At 44.9% G+C, this 17,168-nt stretch overlaps 1 protein-coding gene across 1 annotated transcript in view; it reads right to left on the reverse strand.

Moving 5' to 3' along the window:
- The window catches only part of dph6 (diphthamine biosynthesis 6), a 57,154-nt gene that overhangs the window by 26,358 nt on the left and 13,628 nt on the right, over positions 1–17,168 (reverse strand). The window contains exons 4-10 of the mRNA XM_084481772.1: positions 14,028–14,101; positions 12,751–12,869; positions 4,655–4,716; positions 4,360–4,454; positions 3,859–3,952; positions 1,109–1,259; positions 444–569 (exon numbers count right to left, since the gene is read on the reverse strand). Of these exons, the coding sequence (XP_084337898.1) occupies positions 444–569; positions 1,109–1,259; positions 3,859–3,952; positions 4,360–4,454; positions 4,655–4,716; positions 12,751–12,869; positions 14,028–14,101 (721 nt within the window). The remainder of the gene's footprint in view (positions 1–443; positions 570–1,108; positions 1,260–3,858; positions 3,953–4,359; positions 4,455–4,654; positions 4,717–12,750; positions 12,870–14,027; positions 14,102–17,168) is intronic.

Genomic DNA, 17,168 nt, shown 5'->3' on the forward strand with positions numbered 1-17,168 from the left:
GGCAGTATTCGTATTCTTGGTATGCTTACTCTAAAATAGCAGTCATTTTCAGTCAAGAATATGCACCGTTGTTAGAATGCCTCATCAAGAGTGTCTTTCTAACCAAGAAAGGAGAAGGAGAAAAGAACCAAGGGGGGGGATATATTTAAATAACCCATGGTTTACCCCCCATGGTCAATCCCCAAGTAGTAGTTTATTTTCTTTTGGAGTGAGGACATCTCAATCTCAGTTTGCTATCTATATCAGCATTTCTAGCCTCGGCGACCACACTTGTTTCCTTAAGTCACGACCCAAAAATAATTTCTATAAAAACATTTTCCACCATTCATCTTAAACCAATCTTCACCATCAGCATTATAATTTCACCAGTGTGGATCTCACTTTCACTCACGGTCCACCTTTGTGGTCACTGGACCCAGCAGCTTAGATCCACCCACTCTTACCTCGCAGCAGGCTGAAGGCTGCGTTGGTCTGGGCCTGGATCCCGGCCTCTGGAATCTGCTGCCCGGTGATGCCGGTGATCCACTGATACCCACTAGTGGTCCTGGGTGACCAGGTGGGAGACAGCCCTGCAAGAACATCCAACAGGGAGAAGGAGTGAGTTTGTGTGTGTTTGCATGAGAGATGTGTGTGTGAGGGGCTTGCGTGTGTGTTTGTGCGTCTGTATTTGCTTGTGTATTGTACGTGCGTGTTTGTTGGGCATACGTGTGTGCGTGTGAGGGAGGGTTGGATGTAAAAGGGTGTGTGTGTGTGTGCGTTGGGGGAGGGGTTGAAGAAAGGGAAGAAATTCATGCATGACAAAATTACACCAGAGGGTAAATGATTTCAGAAAACTGTCATAAATGTTGCCGACATGAGAGACCCTGTCAAAAAAGAAAAAGGCCAATCAAACATGCTAGCGCATCATGGCACTGGTCACACCTAGCCATGTCAAACAACACACACATATGGACTGTTATCTTGTGTATAACACACATACACACATTTATGTTGATGTACACATACACACGCACACACACACACATGCACACGCACACACAAACACATATATGCAGATATTCACACACACACACACACACACTTACACCTCACAACGTATAGATCTCACCATGGCCCTGCTGACAAGCGAGGCCACAATTTGATGCAAATTCCTGCCGCTTGTCTGGCGCTTGATCAGCATATTCCACCTCCTCCGTCTTGTTGTCACGGGCCTCCTGGCAAGGACAGCCAGCGCGGGCCACGGGGTCCGCCACCGCCCCCTGCTCACAGCGACGGGGGGGGACGCAACCACAGAGGGGAAGAGACACACATCAGTCCCAGAGAAGAGTTCAGCCTTTTAGCCGGGAAAGACAGAGCGATGTATGGTTAGACGTCGCTGTTCAATTAAGTTTTTGTAAGAAGAGAATGATGGGGTGGGGTGGGGGGGGGGGGTCGGTTATGAGTGTGACAGGAGCTGTGGCTATCGTTGTGGCAAATAAATAAAAGGAACGCATGCTAACGGTAAGCATGCTTTGGGTGGATAGAGCGACAGTTTTTCCCCGATACTGAAAACTCAATCACGCCGCGTGTCAATCTAAAGCGTATGACTAGCGGTGCGAGACCGGGCTTTTTATTCACCAAATTTATTTATTTATTGTTTATTTATACATGGCGCCAAACACCCCCTATTTCCTTTTCTCTAAATAACAACTCATTAGCATTCTGGGCAGCATCCGAATTACCTGCCAAATCCTTCAGAGGCATCACCTGTTAAAATACATATTTCATATTTCAACCCCCCCCCTACCAGAACCTACCTAGCCTCCCACCAACTGCTGACTCCCCCTCTCATCTGCTGTCAACTGCATTAGTTCATATGATAATCAAATTAATTATACTTCACCCCCCACCAACCTCTCTCTCTCGCTCTCTCTCTCTCTCTCTCTCTCTAACAAACAACAACAACAAAAAAAAGCTTGACTAGCATTAACGGAGGGCAAATGACGGCGGCTCTGCCCCGCCTTCCCCCGCTCTCCAACCCCCTGCGCCGGGCGCGGTTTCCCCTAGTGCCAGTGTCACCACCGATCTGTCACCCTGACGAGAAGAGCTTCAGACTGCTGTGCACCAGGGCAGGTTCTCCCCTGGTCCTCCACCCCCCCCCCCCACCCCCACCCCCCCCCACACACACACACACACACACACCACACAACCACCCACCACCCACTCTCCCTCCCCATCCTCCCATCCCAGCCCCTGGATTGCACTGCTCTTGCCCCCCAACCTCGGGAAGGAGGGAGTGGAGAGGAGGGATACAGTGGCTGTGTGTGTGTGTGTGTGGGGGGGGGGGGGAGGAGGGGGGGAGGCAGGGAGTAGAGAATGTATAGCTTCAGGGAGTTAGACTTGGGGGTCAGTGAGGTTGTGTTGGGGGAGGAGGTTTTTTCCGTCCACAACACATCACCTCCCATGGCCCGGCAAAGTTCATTAAAAGGCTGTAAACTTAAACACACACACACACACACACACACACACACACACACACACACACACACACACACACACACACACACACACACACACACACACACACACACACACACACACACACACACACACACACACACACAAACGGCAACTTCCCTTACAAACAAACACACACAAATACACAGAAGATTGCATATTGTACACAACACATGAACACATGTGCACTGACACACACACATGCTGTGACCAGGAGTGAGCGAGAGGCTTGTGGCCACACTCCACTAGCATGCCCTCGGCCCACCCACTCCACCCCATCCCCACCGTGGCACCACCCCACCATCACCACCACCACCACCAGCAGCATTGCACCGTCCAACGCTGCCAGGGACCTTCATCAGAGGCTAGATGCGCTATTAAAACGGACAGCTCAGACCATAACGGCCATGACTGCAAATAACTGAAAAACCACCGCACTCTCCTCAATCTCTGGGCCTTTGCACAGGAAATGAAGTATGCAAACACAAAGCAGAGGAGGGTCCGAACTTCTGCACTGCAACCGCCCACCCCCAACCCCCCTCTTCTTCTACAACCCTCTGGAACAGAACTCTAGTGTCTAACGCCAACCACCCCCCTTTCCAGCCACCCCCGACCCGCCATGCCCCGGCCCGTGCCCTGGGTCCGCTTAGCCCGCTACCTTAATGCAAAGCGTCTTAATGTGAGCCGACATGTATATTAGGCCGGGCCTCGTTTGGGGCGGCAGTGAATATTGCAGACGTCAAATGTAGGCCATGTGGGGAAAGAGGAGAGCGCGAGAGAGAGAGAGAGAGAGAGAGAGAGAGAGAGAGAGAGAGAGAGAGAGAGAGAGAGAGAGAGAGAGAGAGAGGCTCAGAGCTGGAGAGAGACAGAAAGAGCGAGACAGAGGGAGTGGGAGGGAGAGAGAGACAGACAGACAGACAGAGAGACAGAGAGACAGAGAGGGGGAGGGAGAGACAAAAGAGAGAGAGAGAGAGAGAGAGAGAGAGCGGGAGGGAGGGAGCGAGGGAGCGAGGAAGAAAGAGAAAGAGCGCAAGAGGGGTTGGGAGGGAGAGAGAGAAAGATGCTTTTCTATCTGCCTTCCATTCAGTATGTAATCATCTCTCTCTCCTGCTCTCATCTCTATGACAAAGTTATCAGGCACTAGCGGGGAATATAACAGTTTCGTACTTGGATTTGCGGGATTAAAACACCCATCAACCCCACACACCCCCTCCCCCCCACTACTCCAACAGCTCAAACTTCTTCAAGTAGAATGAATGCTTCCACATAGACTGGCATTGAACAACACTGTTGTGTGCACAGAAAGTTGTGTTCCTGGCTGTGTGTGTTTGCCTTCTTGTCTCTCCGAAGTGGGGAACTCACGGCGTGTTTGTTCTCGACGTGCATCTGGGTGAAGCGCAGGTAGCCGACCGGAGCGAAGGCATCTGCCGAGTGGATGACTGTCTCCATCGCATCGCTGCACAGAGTAACACACGGACGTGGAGGAGAAGACGCTACAAAATTCACTGTCCAAAAGTTTTGAGAGGCGAGGGTAAACTTCATAGACAGGCAAACTACACTCACTGTACGTGACCATCTTTTCTTGTCTGAATGACTATTTTCTTATGAAATTATTACTAATATGTTATAATTTTTTTCTTTTTACATGACCAAAAGACACAGAAGTTACCCATCTGCTTGTGTGACTTTTATTCTACTTTTTATTTGATCCTTTTTGATAAGAAGACTAATTGCATGATGTCAACCTTATTATTTAACCGTATATATTCAAAATGTACATCTCCACAAATCTACGTGACTAGTTTTCTCCTACTAATGTGACTACTTAATTGTACTCTATTGTGGCTATTTCCTTCTACTTACATGACTATTTTCTTCTTGAAAAGAGGACAGTCAAGAGTGAATGTCTCATACTCTCCACCTTCACCACATATATGGACGCCGTATTTTTCGGATAGCTACACCGCAAAGAAACAATGACAAAACATTGTAGCCTTGAAACCATTAAAGAACATTAGGAATAACTCCAGAAAATACAATAAATAACTAATTAAAAAATGTAATTATTTAATTTCCGAAATGCCCAAATATTTACACTGAGAGAAAATGGAGACTGTTTTTTTTTAAAGTTAATTAATAACTTCCAATGACCAATTACCTGTCTCAGATAAGGCTGCATGTCTGCCAACTGTTTCCCCAAGTGTTTGTCAGGATCCAGGCCTGGTATCAATGAAACAGATAAACAGACATCACACACACGCCACAATATACAAACACACACACACAGATGGAAACATGCGCATGGAGGGAAGAAATGGAACACACCCTTTGTACACAACGAGAGAGAGAGCGAGAGAGAGAGAGAGAGAGAGAGAGAGAGCGAGAGAGAGTATAAAAGTGAAAGACAGAGAGAATACTATGGGGAGAAAGAGAGAGCGAGAGAGAGAGACATTTGATCAACATCAAGAAACGTAAACGTGCATGCCAGATCTATTTGTTTGACTTTGCGAGTCATGTACACAGATCTCTCCGGGTAAGGGCAACAGTTTTGGGTCTGTGGCCAAAGCCTCCCTCATCATGTTTCCCCCTTTGAGAACGTTATCATTGGGGAATGGATCATGTTTATTTACCTTCTCCCCTCGCCACCTCCTGCCCAGAAGGGGTGTGGAAGAGCCTCGGAGGCCTGGGAAGAGAGCAGCAGCAGTGGAAAAGGGAAGGGCGACGCGGGGTCTTTATCCTTCAGTCCCACTCATGCACTTTATCGCTCAATCTCTGACATATTCCATGTCCTTGATTCTCCAAATTGTTCCCGTGTAATTCCCCATCAAATCCGATTCAAACACCTTTTTTGGCCACGCAGTCCGGTTCATGTGTTCAATTACAGGATCAAATGAATCATAAGGTGAGAATCCCTCCCTTTGCCCTGACAACCCCAAAGGTCAATGTGTCATCCCTGGTTGTCCCATGTGGAAGTAGGCATGGGGGGAGGCATGAGTGTCGGGGTGGATGGGTCTGAATGGGATGGATGGAAGAAAGAGTGTTGACAGTTTAACCAGTTTAACTTTAACCACCCCTCTCTCTTGCTCACTGTAGAACCCAGTGTTCTAGGGGGAGGGGAGTTAAGGGAGAAAGGGAGAGAGAGAGAGAGTGGGTGGGTGGAGAAAGAGGGTGTAGATGATGGGGTGAATAAAGAAGAAAAAGAAGAAGAAGCCCTTACTCTCTTCCCAGGGGATCTATGGTCTTTAATTAGTGTGAGAATATCTAATCTCGACATTGTCTCATCTTAACCCTGCCACAAAGGTAATGAGGAGAGGAAGAGAGGGAGAGAGAGAGGGAGAGAGAGAGATAGAGCGACAGAGAGAGAGAGAGCGTGTGAGCAAGAGAGGGTAGGGGATGAGAGCATTAAAATTCCATCCTATTTAAATAGCCCCTTTAATTAGTCATGCCTTTTAACACATTTTAATGATTGGCTTCAAATTGCTAGGGGATGTCGCCTTTTCTTTAATGTGTTCATTAACTTTCCTTCTCTTAAATAATACATGCTACATGATTTGATATTTACGGGCGGGATGATAGAATTACATGTGAAGGAAGCCCGTTGGTGAAAATGACGTCCGAATGACGTGCCATTCAAACGATAGAATCTGTCCCAAGGAACACTTAACACTTGTACGAGTGTCTCCTAATTGACGTCCTTGATTGACTAAAAAGGTTAACACAACTGTTGTGGAGATGGAGATGGGTGCAATGAATCCACGAGGGACCACTGCCGTTTTACAGGAAGGAGGAGAATGACTTCCCGACCACCAACCCATATAAGTCTCCCCCAAATCTAGCAGCATTCATTTGCATGATCTCCCCATCGCCGTCTCCTTTTCGACCCGTTTAACAACTTGACCTAAACCCAATTACCTAACCTCATTATGCAACATTAAACCCAAATAAGCCCACTAGAAGCGGCCATTAGTCTGCCAATCGAGACGGCAAAGACCACACTTTGGCGGAGAGAATAGCGTCATTTAGGAAGACCGAGAGGAATGGCTGTCCTTTTAAAAAGGCTATTTTTTATCCTGTGTTATTCTATAAAACCGCCATTAAGAGGTGGTGAACTTTTAAAACAAGACTCATGTAATGAGAAAGTACATCTCGCTTTACTGCCTCATCATAAGTTGTTGGGCTTATCAAGGAATGAAGTCTAGCCTAGAAGGCATTTAATAAAAATTATATCTTGCATGTGTTGGGAATAGCCATTTATGTAAAATAATCATAGTGCAAAAATGTAGGAAAATACAATTGCTGCATTGTAAAGATAAAAGTACTACAATTGAATAATAAGCCTGAGTCCGTTGAAAGAACAACTCATTCATGAAATACAAGGCTTTTAAAGATGAAAAGATGAACTCTGCAGTCCATTTCCCCCTTGTTGAAATTCAATGGCAATTATTTGGTGGGCAAAGCCTTTGACTAATGCTTTTTAGCAAGCCTGATTGGCTTGTGCCTACCTTTAACAGGTCGATTTATGTAAGCCAGTGGCAGCAGGCAGCCCATTTAATTGAAAGTAGATCTGAATTTGCCCAGGCTCTGATATATACACTGAGCCTAATGCTAAATTAGAAGCTGGAGGAGATTTGAGATATTGTAGAGTAGAGTATCATCGACATACAGGAGTTGTCTTTAGATCTTGCATGCTGACTGACGGAACACCTTTAATCCTCACTTCTGAGAGAAAAGGCAGAGAAAATTGGATTTACGGTGGGTAACATTTCGGCTTTTAAATGCAAGAAATAGTCATTTCCCTGGTGGAAGGTGAGCTACATCAGAAAAAATGCTTTCAAAGACCTTTGGCAAAACAATAGTTTTTCACCATCACCCAATCTTAATCTCGAAAAGAAAAGAAAATAGCAGAAGAAACTGTAAAGGATGGCGCATGCACACAAACAAAAGATGTTAAGAGGAAGCACTACTTTGGAAGACTTTAGAAAATAACAAAGTTCAATCCAATCTCCTATCTCCTTAAATAGCATCTTGTAATACATTTTGTTCAAAGTTGTTCAGGCTTAAAAAGTACTTCACTCACTGCATGATTTTCTAAAGCCCTGGGGGTCTTATCCCACTTGAAGCCACTTTTCCTAGATACTGTTATACAATAGCTTGTTATCAGTCACAATCAAATAAAGATTCCAAACCACAACTATTGGTAGTTTGTTCTACGGTTTGCACCTACAACTTTTCCTTTACAGTAGGATGTATCTATTCAGTGGCACTTTCTGTTGAATTTTAAGTGTTCTGCATTGTGCTGACGATGTGTCGTTAGGAACAACTTATCTCGTTGTATGTTCACATCTCCAGAGAACTAATCAGATTGGTGAGTACTGAACAAAAGATGATCCATAACTAAGGTCTTGAAATAATATCAAACAAGTCTGCCATTATTGTAGTCCTGATTTGAAACAGATTGCATTAAGACGGCTTCAATTTAATTTGTGACCATTTAAACATTCATACCCAGACACCGATGGGGAAACTGCAATCATTTCACCTAATTTAATTTCTTTCAGATAACAGAAAAGTTGTCTGCAGCAGTATAATCGCATCAAATCGTATGGTATATGGCCACCCTAAAGGGCCTATAAAAAAGCCTATATTTGAAAGGGAATAGAATAATATTTCCAATGAATGATATGGGTAGTAGGTTGAAAATAATACCATAGAATCCATAATATTTAAGAGGTGTGCAATTACACAGTGCCGTTAAAAACCAGTTAGTTCGATAAAAAAGTAGCAGAACCAATTCAATGATTTTCTAGGCTGAGCTAAATGAGGATATACGTATATATTGCGGAAAAATGTATAAATGATCATAGCTTCTACCATTTGTTCATTTGATCATTAACCCTTGAACTTACTTGATGACTCTGTTCAAAGACATTAATGTTGGCAGGGAATGGGCCAAGGTGAGGGTTAACAGAACAAATAGGTATGATGGATGCCTTGAGACATCAAAAACCAAGGAAACAATCCATCTATTGTGCATCGCTTTGACCCAAAAACAGGGTTTGCTAGTGGGCAATTAATGACACTTTGTCCTAATGCTAATCTGAAATCATGAAATACCAGCAGCAAACAAACAAATAAATAAATAATAGTAAAACAGATTAAACATCATTTGTATATTTGTGTTGTCCTTGATGATGGAAAAAACTGCAACATTGATTTATAATGTTCTCTATAATTACTAAATTAAAACGCAATTAACCCGCACTCTGGGCAGGAGGCTGAAAAGAGAATGTGACCCGAGCCAAGGTTATCCTGTAGCACCTCAAGCTACTAATTCATCACTGCTGCCACTGTCTTTCTTTGCTTTGTTTGGATTGCCACAGAGCTTCACTACCATACCAGTTAACAATAGATACCAGAACATTACTGTCAGGTGTACATTTCAATAACAGGTCTTTAAAATTAGTTGAAAGACTACTGAACGGAAAAGCATATTGTTTGTGCATATTGTTCGTTCAGGACTTTTTCCTTCTTTAGTATGCAGTCATTTACCGCACAGTTATTTATGCAGTGAATATTTGCATACATTTCGGTCTATAATATACGGCTTTGGCGACTACTGTATTATCACTTTCATCTTCATTCATTCTGCTGTAACACACAATGTACTTTGACTAAAAACATAACGTTACAGGTATGCATGTGCATTCGCAAAGGTAATCAAAAATGTGAAATACATTGCACGTGATGTTAATTGTATTATTAGCGGCATTCAATTTCAATCAATTAGCATGGCGGCGGCTCAAACGCTGTATGGAGGCAATAAAAAATATATATCTACGCAACAACCCTCTCCCTCTGAACACAAAGGGGAGCGTTTGCGGAGAGCAGCAAAGATCACGCAGTGATAAAGGGCTTCCGACGGATCAGCCTTGATTCCACACACGCCAATTATATATGTAGCTAAGGACCAATTAACTGCTGGAGGAGACGCTGAACCTGCAACCCCGGAGCCACCTGCGCTAATCAATCAATTAACTAATTACATGAATATTTAACGGTCCCGTTTGGAATCGCCAATTACCATGCTTGTAAATGATGTATGATGACGAGATAATGCCGAAAATACGAATCCCTGGTTGTTCAGGATGTTTTGGTATTTCTCTGTTATGTCTGCATCTATTCCGCCAATTAGAGGTGACTTCTGACATCCTGATGCGATCAACCTTTTCAGGAAAAGTTCAGACGTCACAACAAATGCATTTCCGCATCTTCAAAGACAGGAATTTTCCCTATCTCTGTGTGGGTTTAAGGTTGCCATTGTTATTAAAAATGAACACTACAAGAGAATTTACTTCGAAGATAATCCTGCGTTTGGACAGCTGTCTTTTCACTCCTCGGATTTGTCATCTTAAAATAACCATTTTCTTTTATTTCTTGATCCGTTCACCATTCATTTTCATCCCTCTTCTTAAGTCGGTAACGAAGGAATACTAAGCTCCTCTAGACTAGTTCTAGCAAACAAGAAGAAACCCATATTACTCAGTCCAAACACCACAGGATATCATGAGCTACTTTGGCTGCCATTTCAGATGTGGCTTTAACCTTTGCCCTGCAAGACTTGTTCTTTATCTCCCACTGAGGTCCGTGCAAGTAAATCCTTCCAAATCTCTCCCTCTCGCTTTCTCACAAAAACACACACACACACACACACACACACACACACACACACACACACACACACACACACACACACACACACACACACACACACACACACACACCTAAGGCCTAGGGGTACGCCCCTCTGTCAGCCAATCTCCCCAAAACAGCACACCTCACTGCTCAGACCTGCTCCCGCCAAAGCTGCAATTATGTGAGTGGTGCCTAAAGTGCCCTGGGCTCCCGCAACCCTATTCACTTCTCTGCTTTCTAATTACCCCCCGCCCCGGGATAGGTGAGGAGTCAGGGTGATAAGATCTTTCTTTCTCTACCTGTAGCCAAAACACATATTCAGACACACGCGCATGCACGTGCACTCTCACGCTCTCTCTCTCTCTTCCCCCCCCCCCCCCACATCGTAGAAGCCCTACAGCTAGCTAAGATAGACATTCCGGTACACCTGAGGTAATGCTTCTTTGTAATTGTAATATGGGGGCAGGGGAATTGCAGAATATGTGCGTTCTGGGGATTTTTGTCAAAAACGAGAAGTCATAGGGTTCATTGAGTGCCTCATTTTCAGAACAGACAGTTGACTTTAAAACAAAAGGGTCAACCAACTTCACTCATTACCGTTTATAATTTACCATTGCTTCAATGGGTGTAGGGCATTCCAATTAGAGTAATAGATGTCATAGATCATAGTCATAGATGTCAAACGCTCAATGTGAACAATGCAACAAAGTAAAAAAATAAGTCTAAAAATAAATATTTGGGCACAATCATCCTATGTTGAAACATTGGTCGCAAACAAATGTCACACTATTCTTTTAACAAACAAACCATGACAAGGCCTTGGGCAAACTTTGATAATCATTGTGCCATTCATTAAACCATCAAAAAATAAATCTGACGGATACAGCGCAAAGGATTAATGGGTGGTGGCCCATCCTAGGCATTCCTTTGTGTAGCTCATATCTCGTTCATCTCATCCACGGTGTTGACAGACATGCAGACAATCCTGAATTTGTTCCGCGGGTCATCGGTCTCGCCGAGACCTCTCCTTAACAGGTTGCAACCAAAGGCGACAACAAGCACTTAAGGAGCACGTAAACAGTGTCTGCATCGTGATCTATCGCCACGCGCGGTTTGAAAATGAAAAAAGAAAGACTCTTTTGTGGCTGTAATCATCATTTATCACCGCCGTGGTCAAAGGAAATCCGTACCCCCAGTCAAGTAGATACAGGTTAGAAATACCCCCACCGTGTACCCACAAAAAGAAGGAAAGAAAAACTCTCTCTCTCCCTCTCGCCCTCTCTCTCTACTCTTCTGTTATTCTGTAATCCAATCCCTCTGTCCTCCGGCTCCAAAACAGGTAGGTAGACAGAGTAGATGACAGCCCCATTAACCTCACCTCTGAGTGCCAGGGAGACACATGGAAAAAGAAGCAGATGAATAAGAAGGTAAATGAGATGTATTAGATTTTAATCTGCACTTCACGGACCACAAAGGTGGAGTTATGCACAAGCCCGAGTACAGAATGCTGGTTGGAGACAATGGCTATGCGCGCCGCGCTTATTGACAGGTTTCATTAGCGGTGCGGTGAAATCACTCGCAATCCACGCAATCCATTTTCAAACTGACTATGCATTACCCCCCTCCCCCCAATCCCCCCATTCATCCCCCCCCCCCTCCAACCCCCCCTTTCAGACCCCGACAGTTACCTCCTCCTCCTCTCTCTTTGCCTCTTATCTTTTCATATTGTTCTCTGGCTGAATGCTCTCGCCGCTGGCACAGGTCTCAGCGTCAGCGCTAAGCCTTAGATTAATGATTTGGGCATTACTTTCCCTCTCGCTCCTCTGATTACAAACAGCACCGCGACTTCGCCCCCCCCCCCCCCCCCCCCCTCCCTCCTATCTCTCTCGCTCACCCCCACAGTCTCTCGGCCCTTTCATCAGCGAAGAAGAAAGTCGGTCTTACCGTGGCGGGATTTTGTTCCTTTTTTTTTTGGGCCATGAAAGGGCAGGGATTAAGTAACCAAACGTTAAGAGTACGAGAAGGGGACGTCGGGAGCGACTACAACCTACGCACCGCCACTGTCCCGAGAAAAGGGAAGGACGACGGTTTGCATAAGAGATTGGATTTTGGTATCGGTAAACGTTTTTTTTTGTCTTTTTGTAGTCTGAATACTATTGACCAATAACGTTAGAGTTTTGGTTGAATGCACCCAAACTGTATGGAGGGCAATAATCTCGAAACCCAGTGGCTATCAACTGACAACGATTTAGTTTTTTATAAGCTTTGATATCTGGTAATAGAGATAAGCCGAAATGTGGTCTGGATCTGAAACACCTAACAGAAACATCAGACTCTGTAATTGTGAAACAATCCGGTTGTAGACGTCATCAATCAACTCCGATTCCATTCTTGCGGCTCGTGTTGCTAATCGGACTGCAAAACAATGACCGGCGCATGGAAGTCGAAGTCGTGGCCCGGATATCTGTTATCCGGCTACACCAGAACCCCCAGAAATATTGCCAGTAAATCGTCGTCGCCGATGGTTTCTGAGATATGGGCGTGAGAGTGACACGAACTGACCGAAGGAGGCTACTTTGATGAGGATGGCGTGGAGGCCGGAGGAGATCATGTCGGACAGCAGGGAGTCCTGGTCGCGGCGCCACATGTAGGCCAGGGACTGCAGGCCCAGACGCAGACACCTGCGGGAGGACGGCAGCATGTGACATAAGAGTTGATCACGTTTGAGTATCTGCTAGGGGCCAGGGTAGTCTAGTGATGTCTAGTCCTGCTCCCAGGTGAAAGGTTCTGGGTTCAATCCCCAACGTCCACAGAATACCTGTATGCAATCCTTGAGCAGTACGCATGACCTCTACGTGCTCCTAAATGACCTGTAGCTAAAAAAAACCCACATTGGACTTGGAAAGAAGCGTGTGATTAAATGACTCAATAGTAATCGGCTGAGGTCACAATGATTGACGTGTCAACTGTAGGCTCTTCAACTTTCTCCACTTGTGGGCAGGCCGGCCCTTTGATAGTGCCACAGACCACACTCCCACACACTGACTATTGTCTGAGAAAAGGCAAAGGAGTAATTATCCTGAGAAGGCACCATTTTAAGCTTTACTTGTCTGGCGCATTAACGTGTGTCAAACACGCACATACACGTGCGCACAGGTACACCGGTCCGTGCAGGTAATCAGAGTCGCAACAGGTCAGAGGCTGAGAAGACGCCTTGAGGTGTGTGTGTGTGTGTCTGTGTGTCTGTGTGTGTGTCTGGGGTGAGTAAGTGGGAACAAAGGTTGATTGACAGCAGGATTTGTTCATAAGCAGAGAGCTCTGTGGTTTTGTTGGAAATATAAGACAGGAGACACTTGTGCTACCATGCTTCAAATTGCACTGGTCGGTCTCGAAGGTCGAGAACAAGGAAGAACAAAGAACAATGGCTTAAAAAGAAATGAGAAGAAAAGAGAAAAAAACACACACACAACTCTTATAATAGGTGCGCTAAACACTAGCCCTGTTGCAGTGCCACATAATTACACAGCACAATTGCATGCCTTGGAGGATTTACATTGACATTAACGGCCATATTAACACGCAGAGATGAAAGTTTTGAAACTCTGTTTTTAATCATTTTAAGGTTGAATAGTTGAGCGACACAATGGGTCTTATCATGGCCCTCCAATGTTTTCGTTGGTTGATTTTCTTTATATATCATCATTTGTAAATAATTACGTATTGACATATATTCATAGAGAAGGTGTGAGTGTGTGTGTGTGTGTGTGTGCGTGCGTGCGTGCGTGCGTGGGTGCGTGGGTGCGTGGGTGCGTGCGTGCGTGCGTGCGTGTCATACTTACACATTTTCCACGCGGACCCTCTGGTAGTCGGACAGAATGGCCCCTACAGACACTGCCTCCACAGCTTCTTTTTCCTGTCAGGACAGGCAGAGGAAACAGGGGAAGAGCCTTTCTTCAAACACTGTTCCACTGTCATTCCCACGGAGACAGATAAAGGAGATGAGAGATGCATCAATCATCATCCATCAGCGCAACGCACCCGTTTGCTGTAAACAATATGGCAAGGTGCAAAAAAAAAAGAGGAAACATTTCAATATTACATGCTGACAACAAGTCCATTATCACATTGTCAGGAAGTAAACATTCAAAGTGTGATTCTGTGTGTGGTTAGTTTGGATTTGATTAAGATAACTTTTTTCAGTTATTGACATTAAAAGATCCCCCTTGCATTCAGAAATTCTGTGTATCCATGAGGGGCATTGTGTGTTCTAAATATATAAAACACAAATATAAATAATAATAATAATAATAAGTATTAAGATAAACTTGTTGTGATACACCATCACATTTAGGAGATTGTATAACAGAGAAACACAATTTTGATAAACGACTGCATTATATTCCGTCATGGTTGAATTACTGATAATAAAAACAACGGCACATGAACATAACTCACACACACACACACACACACACACACACACACACACACACACACACACACACACACACACACACACACACACACACACACACACACACACACACACACACACACACACACACACACACACCTGCGGCTTCATTAGAACATAACACAGGTTGTAATTAGAATGAGAGGCCAGGGTAGAGGCGGCATGGGGATGCACCGGTCTTTCACTAAATTACCTTGTAGCCATTATCAATTTCCCAGCCTACTGGTCCTCAAGATATCCCCCTCCCTGCTCCCCCGGCCCCTCCCCCTCCCCGCCATGGCCCCTGTGGTCCCTTCGTGCAATTTCTCTCTGCCTGATAAACATGCTGATTAAAGCGTACAGCGTGTAAACCTTTGATACTTTCCTAAATGAAATCCGTGCCCTGCCTGGGGCTTTTGTGCTGCGCTACGATGGGCCTGACACACAGATACACACATGCACGTGCACACACACACACACACACATATACACACACACATAAATATAGAAAAAAAATCCACACACTGCCCCAGCTACACGCAGCTAATCAGATAAAGGTGTGTGTGTATGTGTGTGTATGTGTTTGTAGTAGCCACAAAGCATCCTCGAGGCACGGTATGAGACTTGGACAGCACCCAAAAATGTACAGTTGGAGACGCACACACATGTATATTGTACACAGAGACAAAAAAAAATGACTTGACCTACAATTCGACTTTTGACAGGAAGATAAACACAACAGATTTACACATTGACTTGGAAATTCCATACTACTAAAAATCGAGCATATTTTGTAGTCAAAATCAATACAGTGACTGCAACTGAACCAGGTTGTAAACATTAACGCCGAAAAGAGCTACAAGAGATTCAAGCAAGTATTTCAAGGTACAGATTCACAAATATAAACTCTAAACCAATTCACTGATCATGCGCACTTCCTAAAGAGGCAAATTAGGAGTGAGAGATTTGGTGAAGTGGGGAAAGTATAAATAGAAAAAAAAAATAGAAAAAAAATAGAAATGAAACAAGGGGAAAAAAGGGGAAAACAAAAGACAACGACCCAAAGAGGACATTCTAGAGCATGGGAGGAGTACAACAGCGACTATTGCTAGGCATTGTCTTGCTCTCATTTCTAACTTGTTCTGTCCATTTCTCCCTCAGCATACTGTGGTGTTTATCAGACGAGGCCTCGGAGGTTTCCAGCCACACCAAAAGCGTGTTTTCCTTTCTCCTTCTTTCTCTCCCCACTTCACCACAGATACAATTATCACACAGACGGTAAATACCCCGGACCGATCCTCCCTACGATAACAAGAGGTTAGCTTTCGCAGCACGCACTACTTGTTTTCCAATGGAGGGGCTAACTGCTAAAGCCGTTTCACTGAGAGGGACTCATAGAGAGGCCCCGGAGAAAGGGAAGGTTATTTTTGGATATGATTTTGTTATGGTTGCCATTATGACTATCATCGGGAGACGGGGAGGAATGAGGAGCTTGCTAATGCTGCGCAAGACAAACTGAGACAATTTGATTGTGTGAATTCTAGACATACTTTCCGTCTACTGTGGGAAAAGTGTGTGAAGTAATTTAAAGTAGGAGGGGGGTGGGGGGGGGGGGGGGAGGAAGGGATGCATAAATCTGTGTGAATGCGTACCTGCAACCATGTGTACTCACGGCGTTGTAAAAAAAATACAAACTAAGACTTTATGCTAGTTGAAATATTTATCCAAATGCTTTACGGTCTGAATATTTGAAAAGGCTAAGAGGCGGCTTATGAACCACAGTATAATGTTCGATAAAATCTTTATGAGCGCTATCTGGCCCAAGTGGTGTTTTGACTGCGTTAGGGGGGGGATCTGGGTGAGGAGCAATGGCAACGATAACATAAATCAAGGCAGAAGGTCACCAGGACTACGCCAACCCACAAACCACATATCTCGTCTTCATGACTGCTGGCATGGGATCCCCGTTAAAATAAAACACAGAGAAACGTCCATCTTTTCCCTGTGATCTTGAGTCCGTTTTTCCCCCAGGTTGAACCCCGTTGAGAACCCCTCGATGGATCTTTAGGATCGGATCAGCTGTTCCAGGTACCATGAGGGTTTGGGGTTAATGGATGCCCACCCAGCATGACTAAATCCGGGCCTAAAGTGCAAGGCAACGATGAACTCCCCCACCACCACCACCACCAGCCTCCAAAGGAGCCGCGTCCCAGGCAGACTAAACAAAGGCCGGGTCCAGCCTCTTGCCTTCTTCCCTCTCCCACATAGACAGCCCAGCTATTAACGAGGATGTATAGCCCAGAGCAAAGCAGGCGCTCAGTCCCCCCAGCTCTGTCCATCAGGGTACTTAGCCCCATGCAGTCATTAACTTCTGTTACTAATTGTCAAATTCATTAAACTAATCCTTCCCCCGCATCCCGGCGTCTCCTGTGGAAATGGATGAAGCGGGTTGAGTTATTAAGATGTCAGCGACGGGGAAGATTAAGGCCGGCGGACATGCTCTACAAAGAAACGACACGGCCATTAA

Source organism: Micromesistius poutassou, assembly GCF_964030765.1.
Source record: "Micromesistius poutassou genome assembly, chromosome: 17".
In the NCBI taxonomy this organism is placed as follows: Eukaryota; Metazoa; Chordata; class Actinopteri; order Gadiformes; family Gadidae; genus Micromesistius; species Micromesistius poutassou.